General features: G+C 38.6%; 2 protein-coding genes across 8 annotated transcripts; one reads left to right on the top strand and one right to left on the bottom strand.

Annotated features, from left to right (window-relative positions):
• Nucleotides 1-239: 239 nt before the first annotated feature.
• On the top strand, nucleotides 240-10,722 carry TIMM9 (translocase of inner mitochondrial membrane 9). 7 transcript variants are annotated; one of them, XM_069487261.1, is made up of 5 exons: nucleotides 240-427; nucleotides 2,800-2,883; nucleotides 8,183-8,247; nucleotides 8,592-8,687; nucleotides 10,005-10,722. In XM_069487261.1, the coding sequence occupies exons 3-5, from the start codon at nucleotides 8,209-8,211 to the stop codon at nucleotides 10,137-10,139; spliced, it is 270 nt and encodes an 89-aa protein (XP_069343362.1). In that variant the 5' UTR covers nucleotides 240-427; nucleotides 2,800-2,883; nucleotides 8,183-8,208; the 3' UTR covers nucleotides 10,140-10,722. The 7 variants fall into 7 exon arrangements, with proteins under 7 accessions (XP_069343362.1, XP_069343395.1, XP_069343389.1 ...); XM_069487294.1 differs by having other exon boundaries at nucleotides 243-427; nucleotides 10,092-10,722; XM_069487288.1 differs by having other exon boundaries at nucleotides 243-427; nucleotides 10,089-10,722.
• On the bottom strand, nucleotides 10,472-19,259 carry TOMM20L (translocase of outer mitochondrial membrane 20 like). Its single transcript, XM_069487260.1, has 5 exons — nucleotides 19,096-19,259; nucleotides 18,861-18,904; nucleotides 14,857-14,938; nucleotides 11,432-11,574; nucleotides 10,472-10,647 (listed from the first exon to the last, which is right to left on the bottom strand). The coding sequence occupies exons 1-5, from the start codon at nucleotides 19,229-19,231 to the stop codon at nucleotides 10,594-10,596; spliced, it is 459 nt and encodes a 152-aa protein (XP_069343361.1). The 5' UTR covers nucleotides 19,232-19,259; the 3' UTR covers nucleotides 10,472-10,593.
• Nucleotides 19,260-20,101: the final 842 nt, after the last annotated feature.

Below are 20,101 nucleotides of genomic sequence, written 5' to 3'. Positions count from 1 at the left end.
TGAAGAGTTCCCGACTTAGCTGGTAACACTACTTGTGTGTATTAGGGACCGTTTACAGTGTAGCTCTTGGAAACCGTTGAGGTACCCAATTAAGTAAATTAGGCTTCCAAAGAGTTTCGACAGATTCGGGTCGTTATTGACGAGGAAGTCAGAAAGAAAGAGCGTTGTCTAAGCACAAAACCACAGAAATTAATTCTTAGGTGATTTTATAATTCGCTCTTGATATCGGCTTTTTCCTCTAGATGTCTTCGCGTTATAACGAATCAGCGTAGAAGGGTTTAAGTGCTCTTGACATCACCGCTCCCACGTGTTCTTTCCTATGGAGCGGCCGCAGCGCTTGCCCTGATCCTGACCCTCTGTCCTCAGACTCAACCCAGCGCAGCCCCCCAGCCTCGTACAGATGTTGGATGCGAGAGCCTGTGCTTGAGTATGGTCTCTTTTTTCTGCCTTCAGAATCCCTGGTTCCCGGGCGGGGGGCAGCAGGCTATGCTCCGGAAAGGTGGTGGGGTCTCCGGAGGAGGCCGCCGCGTGTACGTGGGGTTGCCGGGGGCTGCGGAGCCAGGCATCGCGTCCTCGGGGCGGGTTCTTACCTAGCCAGGGGCCGTGTCAGCGGGGTGAAGGTAGGAACTTGAGGCCCTGAGCCAGCCCCAACCCAGATTTGGGAAGTCAGAGTCTTGTTTTGGGACAGTGAGAGAATTAGACTGTAAGGTAACCACACCGTGACCTTGAGCCGACAGGTAGAAGAGCCTCCTTTAACTGAAATATCCTCTGTAGACGGAATACCAGAGGCAACACTCCTTCCCTGATGCGCTAATTTTCGAGGTGGCGCTTAGAGCTTTCCCTTTACGCCTTACTAGAGCCTTTAAAATAGATTAATCAAAGCAAAAAAATGTAGTCCGATATAAAAGCTAAAAAAAGAATTTTACTTTTTTATATCTCAGTTGTCTACTTTCGTAGAAGTCTAGACTTAAAAGGGACCTTAAGGGCCCCGCTTTGGAGAATTTTTTTTTTTTTTTTTGGTATCTTGATGAGTTTCTGTAATTAATGATCATTTTTTACACCAGTTACGTTTTCCCCTTCATTATTGGGTTCATAGGCTGTACCTGTTTGTTCACAATTTGTTGTATAATATGTTTATTAAAAGAGAATGACAATGTCAGAGCTGGAAGAGGCCTTGGAGATTAACTCCCTTATTTTCTAGGTGTAACTTAGCTGTGAAAGAAACAGTGACTTCTCTCCTCTAGTCTCTAAGGTCTGAGCATAGGCACTCGTTAAAATGACTTGAATAAATAATTTGGATCTTACAAGTCCTTTAGTATCACAGCTGATGTTAAAACTCAACTACTTAGGCCCAGCTATGTGAGAAGCTGAGGCAGGAGGATTGCTCTAGCCTAGCAGTTTGAGGTTGCAGTGAGCTATGATGACACCATTGCACTCTAGCCCCAACAACAGAGCAAGACCCTCTCTCAAAAAACAAAACCCAAGTAGTCTCGTCCCCATCTAGTCTAGTACTCCTAGGTTCATACTTTTTGCCTTGAAGCTAGTTTTTCAAACTGAAAGTAGTATGCAGTAGTCTTTCCAAAGTACGTTTTGCTCTGGTTAATGATAAGATGAATTACAGCTGTGAATTAGAAGGGTATAACTTCCTAAACCTGCTGCAAATAATCTAAAATAAAAGGTCATCTGGTAGAGTCCTGTTAAGTTATATCAAACAAGTTAGTTCAGATGAATTTAGACATTTGACCTAATGAATAAAAGACACTGATAGCCCTAGAACAAAAAATATGGCTTACGAGATTTTTTCTTTATTTCTTTTTTGTTGTTAGCATTTTTTACTGGATTTGATTTTTCTTTCCCATTCTTTCTCTACATATATATATATATAAATACACTTTTTTTCCTGAACCATTTGCAAATAAGTTTCAGGTATCATGACCTTTAACCCTAATTTCTACAGCATAGATGTCCTTGAGGTCATTCTATTACAGAGCCTCAATAAGATTATCATACTTAATATATTCAAATTTCCCCAATTATCCCCAAAATGTCTTTATTTTAATCTCAAAAATGTTTCTTTTTTGATTCAGGATCCAATCAAGGTCTACAAGTTGTGTTTAGTTGTCATGACTCTTTAGCTTCTTAATCTAGATCAGCCCTAAATTCCTTTTCTTTATGACTGACATTTTAAGACCAGTCCCGTCATCCTAGAAGTTATCCCATATTGTAGAATTTCCTAATTATTCCCTCATGATCACAGTCAGATAAACATTTTGGCAAGAATACCACATAGGTGATGCTATGTACCTTATTGCATCACACCATAAAACAACTAATGTTGAGACCCATGTTTTGTGATGCTAAGTTTAATCATTTACCTTATAACATGTGTTTGGCTATTTGGAAGATGGTTTTAGGTTTTGGGGTATGAAGGGGGAAAATACTGGATTTTGAAGTCCAAACACCTTACTTACTTAGTAGGCCCCAGCTGTTTAGTAAGTTTCTTGATATTTCTGACCATTCCTCCTAGGATTATTAGGCAACCATAAAGAAGTGTAATGTATAGTTACTACATGGAAAAATAAGGATAGCATGACAATACGTTTTTTTTTTTTAAATATTAGTATCCATGCTAAAGAATTGTAACTTCAGAATAGACAGAGCAAACTAATTTCACTTAATAAAAGGAAGAGGCTCTTTTTTTAAAAAAACATTTCAAGCAACAGAAGTTTGGATTTTATCAAAGACTATTAGAACTTGAATGGGCCTCAGTAGTCATATTATGATACCCTTATTTTTCAGGTAAGAAACAGCCTCACTGGAGACATTCAAGCAAAAGTTGAACAACTTTTCCAGAACAGAAAGGAAACTCATGCACCAGAAAAGGTTTGAGCTTGATGGCTGAATAAGATCTTCCTTTACTCTTAAGTTACCTGGTTCTATGTTATATTTTGTTTGGCATAAAAATAACAGCATTGCTGTAATCATTCCCAAGATCACAGCCAGGGACTCTAGAACTCTCTAATTCCTTCTTTCCCTCTCCAGGTTTCAGAGATATAACCAGAAGGTAACCCCTGATTGGATCTTTGCCTCTACAGTAACAACATTTGTTATAATATATGGAAACTAGGATCAAATAAAAGGACAACCACAGTCCTACCTGTTCTCATCATCAGGTGGTTTGTGTGGCTGTTGGACTTTGTCAGTTATAAGAGCTTATGATTAAATTACTGCAAAATGAATAATGAAAGATTTAAAAGACCTCAAACTAGCAAATAAATCTGAAAATCATTTATTCACTCAATTGTCTCTAGTATTTTCTAAGAACAATTGCTTACAATTCTGTGTACCATAATCTTGATATTGGTGCCTATAGAAAATAGCTTTGGAGATTTAAGCAGACTTAAGAAAACTGCTGACTGCTAGCTCTTGAGATTAATTGTAGGTCTGGAAAAATATTTTTAAAATATTTAATCATGATTCTAGAGAAAAATCATAATGTTAACATAGTGGGGGTTTTTTGTTTGTTTGTTTGTTTGTTTGTTTTTGTTGTTGTTGTTGTTGTTTTTTGAGACAGAGTGTCACTTTGTTGCCCTGGCTAGAGTGAGTGCCGTGGCATCAGCCTAGCTCACAGCAACCTCAAACTCCTGGGCTTAAGCAATCCTACTGCCTCAGCCTCCCGAGTAGCTGGGACTACAAGCATGCACCACCATGCCCGGCTAATTTTTTTTCTATATATATTTTAGTTGGCCAGATAATTTCTTTCTATTTTTAGTAGAGACGGGGTCTCGCTCTTGCTCAGGCTGGTCTCGAACTCCTGACCTCGAGTGATCCACCAGCCTCGGCCTCCCAGAGTGCTAGGATTACAGGCGTGAGCGACCATGCCCGGCCCATAGTGGTTTTTGAATGGTAGAACTATTTATCTTTTATTTCCCAAAAACTTAATAAATTATATTTTATAGTGTGATAACCTTTATTTTATTTATAAGAAGAAACATAAACTGTTTAAGGAGAGTGTGTGTGTGTTTATATAATTTTTTTTTTTTTTTTTTAAGAGACAAGGTCTTACTCAGTTGCCCAGGCTGGGGTGTAGTGGTACAATTACAGCTCACTGCAGCCTCGAACTCCTTGGTTCAAGTGATTAAGGAATGCATGTTGAAAGACAATATCAAAAAAATAATTTTAAATAAAGAATATTCACACCAACACTACTTGGGGTGCTCCTCATCTATCTTGTCAAAGACTTCTCAATAACAGCCATCATTTGTCACCATGAATTGTATAAGGGGAAAGTGAGGGTAAAGGCAGCACACTGTTCCAGTCTCTGAAACTTACACTCTGAGAGGCCGAGGTGGGAGGATTGCTTGAGGTCAGGAGTTCCAGACCAGCCTGACCAAGACTGAGACCCCTGTCTCTACAAAAATTAGAAAAATTGGCAGGGCATGCTGGTACGCACCCATGGTACCAGCTACTTGAGAGGCTGAGGCAGGAGGATTGCTTGAGCCCAGGAGTTTGAGGTTGCTGTGAGCTGGGCTGACACCATGGCACTCTAGGTGGGGTGACAGAGTGAGACTCTTGTCTCAAAAAAAAAAAAAGAAAGAAACTTAAAGAACATTTAAAGATTTCATACTTTCTGCCTTTCTGACCTCTGGTTGAAAAGTCAGTAAATATGAATTTTAACCCAAAGAAATACAAGGATAGGAATAAAAAAGAGAATGAGATTTTGGTATTACTATTAGCAATCATGTAAATTTCTAAGGTGTTATAAGTAAGGAAATCAGATCTGTTTTCTTTTTTGGTGTGACCTGTAGAAAGTCCAGTTTGCTGCGTGTTTTTCTGAAGGACAGTGGTGTACTGTACTAGTTCATCAATACAAAAGGCCCAAGGTCTAGTGGGTGACCTCTTGTACTTTCAGCTGGAAGCCTGTTGGTAAACCAAGTTCTTGATGCCTGTTTTATTACCCTTGTATTTTTAAAGTTCCCACAAAACAATGCTTTCATTTAATACTTCCAAAAAAAAGTTGTCTTCCTAGTTCTTGGATCTTTTCAGATTCTTTTCTTAGTGGGAATCCAAAAGAATTCTAGTTTGGAACTTGTATCTTATTCTTTGGCAAGGACTATAAAGTTGTACAGAATCATTTTTTTTCTTTCATTTATTTATATTTCTAGAGACAGGGTCTTGCTCTCTTAGCCAGGCTGGAGTGCAGTAGCCCAGTCATAGCTCATTCCAGCTGCAAACCCCTGGGCTCAAGTGATCCTCCTGCCTCAGCCACCTGAGTAGCTGTGATTATAGGCATGTGCCATGGTGCCGGCTGATTTTTCTTTTAAAATTATTATAGAGTCACATGCAGTTATAAGAAATAATACAAAGATCTCTTGTGCCCTTTACCCAGTTTTGTAAGATGTTACTATCTTACAAAAGAGTACAATATCACATTCAGGATATTGATACAGTCAAGATATTCTAGTACAAAGGTCTCTCCTTGCCTTTGTAACAATACCCACTTCCCTCGTATCCCACCCACTCCTTAATCCCTAGTAACCACTAATATGTTCTCCATTTTTGTAATTCTGTCATTGTAGGTTGGGCCGGGTGGCTCATGCCTGTAATCCTAGCACTCTGGAAGGCCAATGCAGGCAAATCACTTGAGCTCAGGAGTTTGAGACCAGCTTGAGCAAGAGTGAGACCCTGTCTCTACTAAAAATAGAGAAAATTAGGCAGATGAGGTAGCGCATGCTTGTAGTCTCAGTTACTCGGGAGGCTGAGGCAGGGGGATCACTTGAGCCCAGGCGTTTGAGGTTGCTGTGAGCTACATGGCATTCTAGCCCAGTGACAGAGCGAGACTCTGTCTCAAAAAAGGGGGGGGGGGTGGGGAAATGCTGTCATTGTATAAATATATAATCTTTTAGGATTGGCTTTTTTTTACTCATAATTTTCCAGGCTGTTGTTATATATTGACACCTCATCCTTTTTATTGCTGAATAATATTCCATGGTATACATGTACTAGTTTTTCTTAACTGTTCACCCACTGAAGAATATTTGGGTTGTTTCCAGTTTTTGACTTTTATGAACAAAGTTCTTATAAACATTCACATACAGGTTTTCGTGTGAACATAAATTTTCATTTCTCTAGGATAAATGCCCAGACATGCTATTGTTGGGTCATATGGTAGTTGCATATGACCACACCCAGCTAATTTTTAAAACTTTTTTGTAGAGACGTAGTCTCACTCTGTTGCCCAGGCCGGTCACAAGCTCCTGGGCCTCAAGTGATCCTTTTGCCTCTCAAAGCACTGGGATGCACTATGACTCTGGGCCTCATTGTGGTTTTAATTTCTGTTTCCCTAGTTGCTAATGATGTTGAACATCTTTTCATGTGTTTACTAGCCATATGTATGTCTTCTTTGATGAAATATCTTCTCATAATTTTTGCCCATTTTCTAGTTGTTTTCATTGTTGAATTTTATGAGTTCTTGGTATCTTCTACTTACTAGTTCTTTGTTAGATATGCAATTTGCAAATATTTTCTCGCAGTCTGTAGCTTGTCATTTCATTCTACTAATGATATCTTTCACAAAGCATTTTTTTAGCAGTAATTTGTCAAAAGTCCTTAATTCTGATGAAGTCTAATTTATTAATTTTTCGTCTTATGGATTATGCTTTTGATATCAAATCTGATAACTCTTTACCTAGCTATAAAGCCCTAAGATTTTCTCATATTTCTCTGAAAGTTTTAATACTTTTATCTTCTACTTTTTAAGTCCCTGATTCATTTTGAGTAAATTTTTATGTAAGGTGAGAGACTTAATTCGTGGTTAAAGTTTGTGACTATGGATGTACCATTTGTTTAAAAGGCTATCCTTCCTTCATCTAATTGCTTTTATACCTTTACTGAAAATCAGTTGGGTTTATTTGTGTGAATCTATTTCTGAGTTCTTTGTTACATTGATCTATTTGTCTGTCCCTACACCAATACTACACAGCACTGATTACTATAGCTGTGTAAGTCTTGAAATCATGTTTACTTTTATTATTCATTTTCCAGATTTGTTTTAGCTATTCTAGTAATAGTCCCTTTGCTTTCCATATAAATTTTAGAATTCTCTTGTATATATTTATAAGAAATCTAGCTGGGATCTTGATAGGAATTGCAATAAGCCTGTATATCAGTTTTGGGAAAACTGACATTCTTAACTATATTGAATCTTCTCTGTGAATATGGTATGTCTCTCCATTTGTTTAGGTCTTTGATTTCTTTTGTCATCATTCTGTAGTTTTCAACATACAGGCCCTATATACATGTTTTGTTAGATTTTTTAGATTTACCCCTAAATCCCTTTTTTTTTTTTTTTTTTTTGAGTAATTATAAATGGTATTTTATTTTTAATTTCAGTGTACATGTATTCATTGCTAATATGTAGAAATACAATTGATGTTTGGATGTTTATTGTGTATCCTGCAGCCTTGCTGAACTCAATTGTTAATTCTAAGTTTTTTTCTAGATCCATTAGAATTTTCTATGTTCACAATCTTGTTATCTGCAAATAGAGACAGTTTTATTTTCTTAAGTCTTTATGTCTTTCATTTGCTTTTCTTGCCTCACTGCACTGGACAGAACTTTCAGCAGTATGTTGAGTAAGAGTGGTGAAAGTGGACATCTTTTCTCACAATGTTAGGAAAATATTGTCTACTTCACCATTAAGGATGTAGGCTATGGGGTTTTTTATAGATGTTTTATCAAGTTGAAAAGGTCCCCTTTGTCCCTATTGTTCTGAGAGTTGTACAACTTTTGCCTGAATGTCTCCAGTGAGGCTGTTTCTTACCTGAAAAATGAGGGTATTATAATATGACTACTGAGGCCCATTCAAGTTCTAATAGTCTTTGATAAAATCCAAACTTCTGTTGCTTAAATAGTTTTTTTTTAAAAAAAGAGCCCCTTCCTTTTATTAAGTGAAATTAGTTTGCTCTGTCTATTCTGAAGTTACAATTCTTTAGCATGGCTACTAATATTTTAAAACTCTATTGTCATTAATGATCTGGGAAACTGGTGGGGGGTGGCATATTACATACACAGAAATTTACAAAATATGAATAATGATTACCTAACTCTTCAGTTAGCCTAAATCATTTGTTTATAGATTAACAACCTTTTTTTTTTTTTTTTTTTTCAATTTTTAAATCAGGTGACTAATAAACGTACCAAAAGAAAATGGCTGCGCAAATACCAGAATCTGATCAGATAAAACAGGTAAGGTATTCTAATTAAGTGAAAGGGAGTTTGCAAAAAAAGTTAAAGGTACCACTGGATGCAACCATGTCAGTCAAAATAAATGTTTCTATTTCGTTTCCAAAAGTGGATATTAAACGATATAGAGCATGTGTATTTTTCATTTGACTGATACGGAAAAAATATTCAACTAGAAAATAAGACTATGTTATAGATCATATTATACCCATTTAAGTTAGCAAAAGAACCTATGATTTCAGGTATTACAGGATATTTTGTCTAAATACAAAATATTGGTAATTTAACTTTCAAAGCACCTTTGTTTTAAAAACCAAATATTAAAGAACCTTCTGATTTGTTTGTAGTTTAAGGAATTTCTTGGGACCTACAATAAACTTACAGAAACCTGCTTTTTGGACTGTGTTAAAGACTTCACAACAAGAGAAGTAAAACCTGAAGAGGTATGAAAACATGTTGCTCAAATTCTCCAGGCTTGTCATGAATAATATAAATAGGATCACCCTAAGCATTTCACTTGTTCCAACTTACTACAGGAATTTGGGCTACCTTTTATGTTCCATTGCTTGGAGGCACTGAAACAGCCAAGGACCCCATGGCATTGAGGGGTTTTTATTGTTTTTTGGTATGATTTTTTGAAAAGGTCTTGCTCTGTTGCCCAGGCTAGTGTGCAGTGGCATCATCATAGCTCACTGCAACCTCCAATTCCTGGCTCAAGCAATCCTCCTGTCCTAGCCTCCTGAGTGGCTGGGACTAACAGGCACATGCCACCATGGCTGGCTAATATTTCTCTTTCCTGCAGACATGAGGTCTCTCCATGTTGCTCAGGCTGCTCTCAAACTCCTGGCCTCAAGTGATCCTCCTTCCTCAGCCTTCCAAAGTGCTAGGATTACAGGTGTGGGCTACCACGCCTGGCCTCACTGAGTTTAACAATGCCAAATTTAATATGACAGCCATATTGTACCAAGGCAGACCATTTTAGAGATGCCTGGGGCTGCTGAGTTATTGTTCCACAGCAAAGATTCTTACTAATTATCTTTCAGTCAAGATGGCCTGGCTAGAGAAACTTGACACAGCCTTTCTCTCTGGCCCTGAGAACTCTAGTTGACTTTGGAAAAAGCAAAGCTTGAATTTGGTGGCTCATATTGCATAGGTGGACTCTGAAAACCCAACCCTATTAGAAATCTTAACTTTTAATGTCCTTCATCAGAACACTTATATATTTGCTCAAAATGACATAAACATCCTTCAGTGGAAGATGTTGATAAACATGCATGCCAAGAACTTAGCATATAACCAGCAAAAAATAAGTACTTATTAAATAATTGAGTTAGGAGTATAATATTCTTCTTTAAAAGTTGTGAATTAAGAACGTTGAAAATGAGGTTTCTTATTAAAAAGGAACAAACTTGCTATTGGGTCTACATTTTAACAGTCTGAATAAGGGGATAGGCATGTGGGCTTACACTTAATATTGAAGCACATCAGCAGAAAATCGAGTCCAGAAGCTTCTTGAGGGCAGGGATTCCATTGTTCTTAGTTTCTACAAACTGGTAGGCATTCAGTATATATTCTTGTCAATGCATTAAAGTGTCAACAATTGAAAGCTATGGTCACTTGCTACCCATTAATATTAATATTTAATTCTCAGATATATTCAAAGAAAAGAAAAGCACCCACTGGCTGTTCTTTTGGAATACATGCATTTTTAAAAATTGTTATTTTGTGTTGCCTCTTGGATCTTCCCTTTTTATTTCTAGACCACCTGTTCAGAACATTGCTTACAGAAATATTTAAAAATGACACAAAGAATATCCATGAGATTTCAGGAATATCATATTCAGCAGAATGAAGCTCTGGCAGCCAAAGCAGGACTCCTTGGCCAGCCACGATAGAGAAGTCCTGATGGATGGACTTTTGATGAAAGATTGCTAAGAGCTGCTGCACTGGAAATGAGGAGTCATCTGATAGAACCCCCTGAAAGCAGTAGCCACCATTTTAAACCATCTGTCATGACTGTTTGGCAAATGGAAGCCACCGGAGGAAGAAAATTGCTATTTATGAGGAATAATCAAAATAGAAGGTTTTATTATTCAATGAAAGTAATAAGATGCAACATTTATTGACGCCTTAAGATTCAGCAGTTTGGTCACTTGATTAGAAAAATAAACCATTGTTTCTTCAATTGTGACTGTTAATTTTAAAGCAAAATATGTGGTCAATCATGTATGAGATAGAAAAAAATTTTTATTACTAAAAGTAAAATAAATGGAAATATCACTGAGCAGTTGTTTATACTATATAGTACCATAGTATTCTGACTGGACTGTGGATACGGTGAAATGTTTTTCAATCAGGATCGTCCTCCAAGTATTCCTGTTCATTCATGTCTGCCTCAAATTGCTGGTAAATACATAAAATAGTTACTTGCTAATCATTTCAATCCACAATCCTTTTTTTGCTTCCCTTGTGTCAGGGTGAGCATTACACATTCCTGTCCTACTGACATTTGCATATATCTTCAGGAAACATCCCATCTGTGAGAGTTAACTGTTATGCTCTACTGGAGTCTGTTGTTTGTGTTTTGTTCAAAACCTAAGAGTCTAATGAATGATTCTGAGTCTGATAGATAATATACAGTTTATTCTTAGCCATGACATGGGATCAGTCTAATAAAAAGTGAACCAAAGTTACAGTAATGTCTTATGACTAATGAATCCTGAAGGAAATCCAAACATTTGTAGGAAATTCTAGTTGATGTGTAAGTATACCAGACAGTTCGGTAAAATGTAAGTGGACTAATACCTGTTAATCAATTGGCTTATGAATGGATTTCATTGATACCAATCTAAACTTGTATTTAAGAGAACACTAGCCTGTATGCTTATATTTACCAAAGTGATTTCTATGTTTTGTATGTTAATAGAAAGCAGAAGTATTGTTCTACTTTAAAGTTGAAGTGTTGAAACGTGTATAATACTCAACAAAATATACAGTTCATTATAGTCAAAGGAACATGAAAGAATAGGCTTGCTTCATCTTAAAGCAAGAAAAGCAATGAAAAATTCAGAGATTGCACTCAAAATTTTAGCCAATTCACACACATACTTCGTAATTTCTATATAATCAAGCCCAACATGGTTGTTTATGGTGTACATTTGTCAAAGATAATTAAATATGTGCTCACCTGGCAAATAAGAGGAATTTTGTGCAACAGCATCTCAAATACCTTGGGAGGGAGTGTGTGTTTGAAAACCTTCAGAAGTTCCTGTGGTTGCCCACACACTAAAAGGGCATTGCTGAGATGTTCAACCCCCATTCTATGTTCTCCTGAAACAGATTGGTAAGTTTTGAGCAAAATTTTGAAGTTCTTCAAAATAGACATTCTACAAATTACCAAGAAAGCAACAAACTTTAAAAGTTAAAAAGCATATCAAACTACAGACTATATAAACAAGTCTTGTGAAGAGTACAACAAATGGGGGAAATGTTGAGCTTCACCATGGTGAAGCTGCAATGTGAGTAATTTATGAGGCAAATTACAGTAAGTGTATTCTTACTGTTTAGAATTGTACTCTTGCACTGGAAAAGTTCACGTCCTGCAATTTGGGTATATGAGGGACAGGGTACTGAGTTTTTTTTTTAAGGTGTGGACTGCTTTTATTAACATGAGATGGGTTATCTTTGCATGTGTGATTGGTAACATAATTACAAATGAAACATCTATTCTAGCTAAATGAAAGTTTAAAAACAGATTTAATTATCAGAATTGAAACAAGATTTATTGTAACATGAATTGCATATCCAGGGGGAGAAAATAAGAAATTTATGAACTATGATTTCTAAGTAAAGTTTTAAAGTGGGTTTTAGAATGAGTGGCTGTGAAGAAACAATAAAAACTTGTGAAGAGTGGAAATTAATCATAGCATTTCTGTTTAAGTTAGAACATGGAATGACTTAGTTTTACTTTTAGGAAACCGAGGCAAAGATCAGTGAAATGATTTAAGGTTTCAAAGCTAATTAATGCCAGAATTAGGAATAGAACCTAATTTTCTGACCATTGAGACTAGAGTACACTGCCTCTCTTCTGGTATTATATAATCATAGAAATTGAAATTTTGACATACTTCATGTAACTAGGTAGGAAATATATTTCACTACAGTTAAATATATAGGGTTCTTATTAACTGAAACTAATTTTCCATTTATTGGTTGAAATACATGGTCATATGAAAAGTGCATGACAGAAAAAAATGTTTTCCAAAGATTTGTTAAGCTTAAACTGAAAAACTTTAAGGGATATGACCTGACTTAGATACACAAAGCAAGCTTTCTCAGTATTATGTAGATTTTAAGACTTAGGTTTTGTATCTATGTAGTTTTTAATTAATTGTACATTTTCAACATGAGAAATTTCATCGTTGAGTTTTTAGTAATGTATTTCTCAGATTCTCCCACATTTAATAAGACGGTATTTCTCACCTGAAATGCTGTACTAGTATTTCACTAAGGTTTATTTGAAATTAACAATATTATAGCTTCATGGAGATGATACAATTTTTTCAATTAATCACACCAGCTCCCTAGAAATTTCAATCAAAATTATTGGGCCTATGGTCCCTTATAGACAGCCACAATTGAGATGGCTGTAGAACTATATTCTACCTGATAGCAAAGTAATGAAAACTGGGGAGATGGCAAAGGGGAATGGAGAATGTCAAGAAGATTGCACAAAACTAGGTGAAAAATTACCACATTAGAGTACTACACTGGTTCTCAATGTTGGATTTATATTGTAGTAATCTAGGGAAATTTTTAAAAATACACCTGGGTTCCACCCCATTGTGATTTAATTGGTTTGGGGTTTGATGGAGATTTAAAGAATAAACAGCCAAGATTGAAAACTGGATTAAAATTATATAAGTATATAACCCTTCCTTCAAAAATAACAGGATGATTTAAAAAAGTATATAACCCTTAGAGAGCTAATGAATCAATTTAAGGGTTCATAGAAAAAATGTTATCACCTTTGAGAGAGGAAAAAATGTAAAAACCCAAGTTTGTAATTTTTGTTCTAATCATCAAAATATTTGTAACTTAACCACCTCAAAATCTAAACTATCACATGATAGCTGTTAAACATAAAGTGCATGGGAATAAAATGTTATTTTTTCTTTTGACTTATAATTTAGAATTTTCTTCCCTACCTATATATACTACCCAATTCAATAAAAGTTAAAGTTGAAAGGTTTTATCTATTTTAATTGACCCTATATCCAGGAAGTATCCATATCTAGGGATGAATCCAGATTTTGTGAGGTCCATAGCTTACACAATTTGAGGGCCCATGTTTAAGAAAAAGAATATAATTCTTGTGTGTGGTTTGTGGGTCAAAAAAACAAAAGAATATGAAATTATGAATACAAAGTTTTACTAGGAGGCCTTGGACGAGGCCTGTGCAAAGGTCCTTAGTTTAAGTTTCATTAGCTGTGTAAAGTCATTCCTGTTGATACCATTTAAGTCAGTTCTAACTATTCATTTTCCCATAAATATTTGGCAGATATATTTAATCCACTTAAGAAATTACTCCATCTAAAAGCAAAGAACAGTACTCAGTAAAATACTAAAATTTCATATTATAATTAATGTGCAATGATTTTGAATGGCTGCAACTTTCTTCATTTCTCAAAACCTTTATATGGTTTTAGGTCATTCAATAAAGTAAAAATCTTGGGCATTGCTGTTGCTGTGAGTTGTCTAGGATCGTGACTTCTTTCTTTTTATAAATCCTGGAGGATGCTACCCACTTACATATGGGTTGAAAAATTCTTTTGAAAAAAGAACAGAAAGGCAAAAATAGGTACAGGCATACAGGAGTTTGGAACACTTAAACAAATACAGTACTTGATGGGTGCAATGCTGATTTACCAGCAACATCAGTTATCCCTTACATTAAGAAGTCTTAAGACAACTTCTTTTCCTTTCCAGGGTTTAACACCAGAATAAGAACATTATGATTACCGTATATAATATTTATACATAAATACATAATATATATTATCTACCGCCAATATTGACAATATTGTAAAGTTTTCGCAAATCCATCTGGAATTAGGTGGGAATAAATTATAATTCAAATATAGTTTATGACCACTAAGTGTATGGTAGCCCCTATAGGCATCACCACATTAAACACAGTACAAAAATGGTCATTCATAATGATTTTACCAACAAAAGTAAGTATTTTATTAAGAATATTCTAAGAAAATCGGAAAATTCTGTAAACCAGTCAAGATTTTAAAATTCTGATTCTTAACATTAAGTCATTTGTAAAATTCATTTACTTAGAATTTTACATGACAATAAAAGAGGTGTTCTCATGCTTGGCTTTGTTTTCCCATCTCCCACTTTTGAGACTGTCAACATAAACTTGAAGACCAACGTAATGGAGGGGGACAGTGTGATGAAGTGAAAATGCTGGGATAGTTTCTCTTTAACTGGAACAAACTGGTTAACACATGTAGCTAGTTATTTGACATACAAATACTAATCAATAAATATTTCTTGAATATCAATTTTAAAATAACTTACAAAAGAATGTTACATTCTTACCTCTAGATAACCAAAGTTCTCCCATCCGTACCTCTTGCAAAAAAAGTTGTTGCCATATTTCATTCTTTTCTGGATCCCACAACTAAAAGATTCATAAAATATTTAACAATGAGTAATGAATGTAAGGTATATGGTTACTGATCAAAATTTTTATTTAAAAAGGACAGCCTGAACCTAGTGTCTAAATCCAAAGTATGACAAATGTAGCTGTTCTTTATAAAATTTAAACCAGTTTTCTAAAATGGAGTTACAGTTTCAGTTGATAAAAATACATGGCATATTTAAATTAGGTTGAGATGCTTATAATAACTTTTATCCGTATTTTACCCAGCTTACTAGGTACACAGCAGAAATCCTACTGTAATTAATATAACAAAGGTAGTTTTGTATGTTGCAAAATTACTTTCTTGCCTGGGATATTAACAGTGCTTGTTGATTTAGTTGCAATGATTTCTCTGGCTGATAGGGCTATTTGGGGGCATTTTGGTCTTTTGGTTTTGATACCTGTTCATGCAGCAGTAAATCTCTAGTAGGGGAGGCAAGCAGCTATGCTAAGGCTTCTGTACTCACACCCTAAAAAAGGAACGAGGCAAAGGACATAGTGGGGGGCTGGCAGAGCAGTTTGTGAGTGTTCAGAAGGATATTTTGGTTTGCTGCAGCCTGGTTCATGAAGGCAACCACACCCACAAGATGGTGTCATCATTGGTATATGCCTAGGGCTGGTATTTCAAGGTAGAATGGGCAAACCCTAGCCTAAAATGTCAACTCTACTGCCAGTCAATTCAGCCTCAATCTTTTATATCCAGAAGGCTTTTGTTTGTTTTCCCTAAGAATTCTCTTTTTAAAATGGGATGAGCCTAGAGAGGAGTCTTTTAAGCTTTTATCAGCAAACATGCTAATGATCACTAACAACCACAGGTTCCATTCAATAGATGTTTAGTGAGCAAGGGCAGGACACTAGGAAGAACTGGAAGGAAGAGAAGACCAAGACTTCTGTGCTGATCCCCAAGGAGCCCACAGTATAACAAAGAGAAAGGCATCACACAGGTATAACAATAAGTCTGATGTCCTCTAGGGCTCAAAGTACAAACACATTACATCCTGGTTAGAGAATCAGGGAAGGTTTCTCAGAAAAGATAACATTTGAGATGTGGAGAGGTTCAGTGAAAGTTTGATGAAGAAAGTACAAGCAACACAAAACTGCAGGGAACATACCAAAGTGATCTTATTTAGCTGGATTATGATAGGGTGAATGCAGCAACAATAATTACCACTACTGAAGACCAGCTTTAGAGTAGGGACTTTACATATATTATTTCCAATCCTTAGAAAAATAAGGCAGTCAGTATAGAATAGGCACCCATGGAAGGCGTGTTGCCAAGCTGAGGTTGGTCTTTGATCTGCAGAGTAGGAAGCTAATACAAGGAGTTACACATTTGGAGCTGCAGTTTAGAAGGAATTTATTCTGACAGCATGATTAGAGGCAGGGCGACAAGGTAGGAAACTATTGCGATAGCCTGGGTAGAAGGTAATAGCATGGAAGCAATGGAAATAGAAGAGGAGTAGGATATATATGACGTAGATCAGAAAAAAAATAAAAATTGGATGTTGATTATGGTGGATGAAGTTGATATTGAAGCATGATGAGTCAGGGCCACAGCAGGGAGACTGGTGATATCAGAAGCATCATAGGAAAACAGGAGGAGAAGGAGGAGGAGCAAGGGATGAGATGATGAATTTACTTCTGAACATGCTAGAGGTGTCAACAGAGTGTCCAGGTGACAGAGTCTGGCAGATGAAACTTGGGACACGAGGTCTAGAGTACTACATCTGAGATCACTTTTGAGAAGGTAAGGATCCTTCTAGGGAGAAGAGGGAAGAGTATAGAACCTGAGGCCTGTGTTTCATAAAGAATCACCTAAAGGAGCTGTTAAAACTGCAGTTTCTTGGGCTTCATTAAGACCTACTAAATCAATCTCTGGGAGTAGGGCCCAGGAATCTGCATTTTAATAAGCTTTCAGGTGATTCTTATGCACTCTGAGGTCTGAGAGTCACTGTGATCCTTTAATCAGGCAGCATGAACTATCTATTCTTCCCAGTTACCACTGACACTACTATAATTCAGGATTTTTATTACCTCTCCCCTATATTGCTGCAATTGTTTGTTCTCTCTTCCAATCCATCAAGCACACCCCTGCCTAATCAATCAGTTTGTTTTACTTTTCCTTCTTTTTAAAAAATTCCTGCTTAGAAATCTTCAGTATTCCCCATTGAATTTCAATTCCTTAACCTGGCTTTAAAAGCAAGACTTCCCTAATTCAACTCCTCCTTAGTTCTGCAGCATTACCTCCCACTATTCCTCACTATGACTCCCTTGCCAAACTGATTTACTGAATATGTCTGGCAGATCCCCCACTTTGCATTTTTATGCACATGCATTTCCCTCCATCCTGAATGTTGTCTCCCTGAAACCAGGCCCCAAATCAAGAGCCCTTCCAGGCTCAGTTCAATGCCACCTCCTCTCCAAAGTCTTCTGCAGAAAAACTGCATTTTCCAAAAACAGCCACAGAAATATTCCCAGTCCCATATGTGCTTTCAGAATCTTGCCTCCCCTATCAATAGGTAGAGTCTATTTCCTCTCCCCTTGAAACTGAGCTTGAGTATGCCTCCATGATGCAAGAAGTGGCACCATCTGCTCACCCACATAGGCACGTGGTCTGGCACGCTCTCTCTCTACATATATAACTCTGTGTGTGTGCGCACGTGTGCGTGTGTGTGCGCGTGCGTGCTTGCTTGACCCTTGGGACCCAGCTCACTATACAAACAAGAATCCCAGGCCACACAGAGAAGACATGTCTAAGGTGGTCTGGCTAACAGTCCCAGCTAAGTAAACATCCAACACCAACTACCAAACATGAAGGAGTGAGCTTTCAGATGACCCAAGATCCTGCCCTGGAACCATCCTGGCTGAAGCTGAATGGAGCAAAAAGATGCTATCCCCACCAAGCCCTGCTCAAACTGCAGATTCAGGAGCAAAATAGATACCATTTTAAGCCACTAAGCTTAAAACAACAATAGGTAAATATAACACCCTCCAAGATAATCCTACCCTGAAAATGATCTAGCTTCTCTTAAATTCTTGTTACATCTGTTGACCTTGTCCACTGCCTTCTTTGGGGGCAGGGGTTATTCTTACTCCCCTGTTGCTAACCTCTGCCAGACCTCAGGACAATGCCTCACACATAAGAGGCTCACAAATAGGCGCTGACTGACAGAAAGAATGATAGTTGAGAATTCCTTCTGAAATTTCATAGAAGAACCTAAGAATTCCATGTAGTACTTTTAGAACTGATTTCAGTTAGTTAAAGCTGGCGCCAATCACCAAGATGACTGCAGTTGTTATCTTTAAAACTAAGCCAGGCGTGGTGGCTCATACCTATAATCCCAGCTGCTGGGGAGGCTGAGGAAGAAGGATTGCTTGAACCCAGGAGTTCAAGACCATCCTGGGCAATACAGTGAGACCTCATCTTAAAAAAAAAAAAAAAAAAGCAATTCTGTTTTAGAGAACACAAAGATGCGTTGTTTCTGGGCTGGAAGAAAGGCCCTGTGAGACAAAAATCGGTGGTGTAGGGTCAGAATAAGTTGATTCTAAGGTCTAAGTTATTGCCATGTAACTGTGCGATACGTGGCGGGCCTGGGTTTCCAAGTGTCCTGTGCGGCTCTGGTAGGGCAAAGGCTCCCCTTCCTTCTTCCAATGAACATAAGTGCGTTCCCACAATGTTTACTTCATAGCTGCCTTTTTATAGCCCCATCTGTTCCTCCTTCCTTCAGTAAGAAGAGAGTAAAGACTAAACCTCTGGCAGAACTTACGGGGCCTGAGGGCAGGCCTCTTCCCGGAGGCGGGCGGGGACGCGGGAAGTACCTCCTGCCGGGCCACCTGAGGGACCCGAGGCCGGCCAGGCCAGCATCTGTAAAGCTACCTGGGCGTATCTAAAGCACTGCACCTGCGCGGCCCGCGCCTCAGCCCTTTGCTGCTCAGCTCTTCTTTCTGCAAACACAACACGGCACGTGCTGGTGGGGAGGCCCATCCTGAGGCCGGCGTGGGCCCCGCGGGCCCCTCAGCAGCGGCGACGGCGGCGACACTCACGTCCCAGCCTCGGCCCCGTGGGCCCGGCCCGCCCGGCCGCCCACCCGGCGGCCCTCTGGGCCCGGCCGCGCCTCTGCTTCCGTCGCACTCACTGTCCCTCAGGCGGCGCTTGAACGCGGGATCCCCGCGCCGCTTCCGGTCTAAGTAAACGCAGTAGCCGAGGAAGGCGACAGCGCCACAGGCCGCCAGGGCAGCCAGGAGGCCGAGGAGGGTGCGGACGCAGGGCATCCGGCCGCGGGCGTCCCTCGAGTCGAGCGTTGGGCGCGGGCTGGCGAGCGCGAGGACGCGGCCGGCCGGCAGGGGGCGGCAGCGCGGCGGCCCATCCCGGCCTCCAGGCTTCCTGTCCGCCCTGCCGCAGGCTCGCCGAGGCCTTGCTCAGAGGCTTGCGGACAGATGAGGAGGCAGACGGTCTGAGTGGACGTGTGTGGGAGGCCCCACAGCCACCGAGTAGCAGAGCTCTGTTCGAACCCAGGTCTGTCGCACTCCAAATTCTGAACCCCTTCCCCAGACACGCCCCTGCCACTATACCTAGGACGCTCATTCAGGCAAATCACAGCATTGTAGAGAATCTGGTTGGCTGGAGACCTGGGTCCTCCTTAGGCCTGTGTTCCCTCACCTGCAAAATTAAGTTGACTCTAAGGTCATCTTTGGTCATCTCCTAGTTCACAGTGCTAACACTAGCCCGTAGTCCCCAACCTGGTCTCCTGTGTCACCTGAAAGGACCCAGGAGTCCAAGGTCTCTAACCATCTTAACTCAATAGTGGGAGAAAGGAAGAATTTTGAAGCCTAGCCTGTTTAACCTAGAAAAAACGTTAATTTGTTGAGCTGGGCCTGGCAGTCAAAGGCCCCAGATTAAAAACAACCAAGAGACCTACAATACTTACGGGCCTAGATGCTTTTCTTTCTAATATTTGCTTTATTTAGCAGACAGCAGAAAGAAAGGAGGTAAGACTTTGCCCCAGATACCAGAGTTTTTTTTATTTTTATACTATCGACTGAAAAAGAGTCGCCAAGTCTATAAATTTAGAAAGGAGACATTATTTCTTATAAAGGGTTACAATCTGCAGGCTGGCCATCCTGACAGGCTGGGAAGTGTAG

Source organism: Eulemur rufifrons, chromosome 2 (assembly GCF_041146395.1).
Source record: "Eulemur rufifrons isolate Redbay chromosome 2, OSU_ERuf_1, whole genome shotgun sequence".
Taxonomy (NCBI): domain Eukaryota; kingdom Metazoa; phylum Chordata; class Mammalia; order Primates; family Lemuridae; genus Eulemur; species Eulemur rufifrons.
This window is presented reverse-complemented; position numbering and strand designations above follow the sequence as displayed.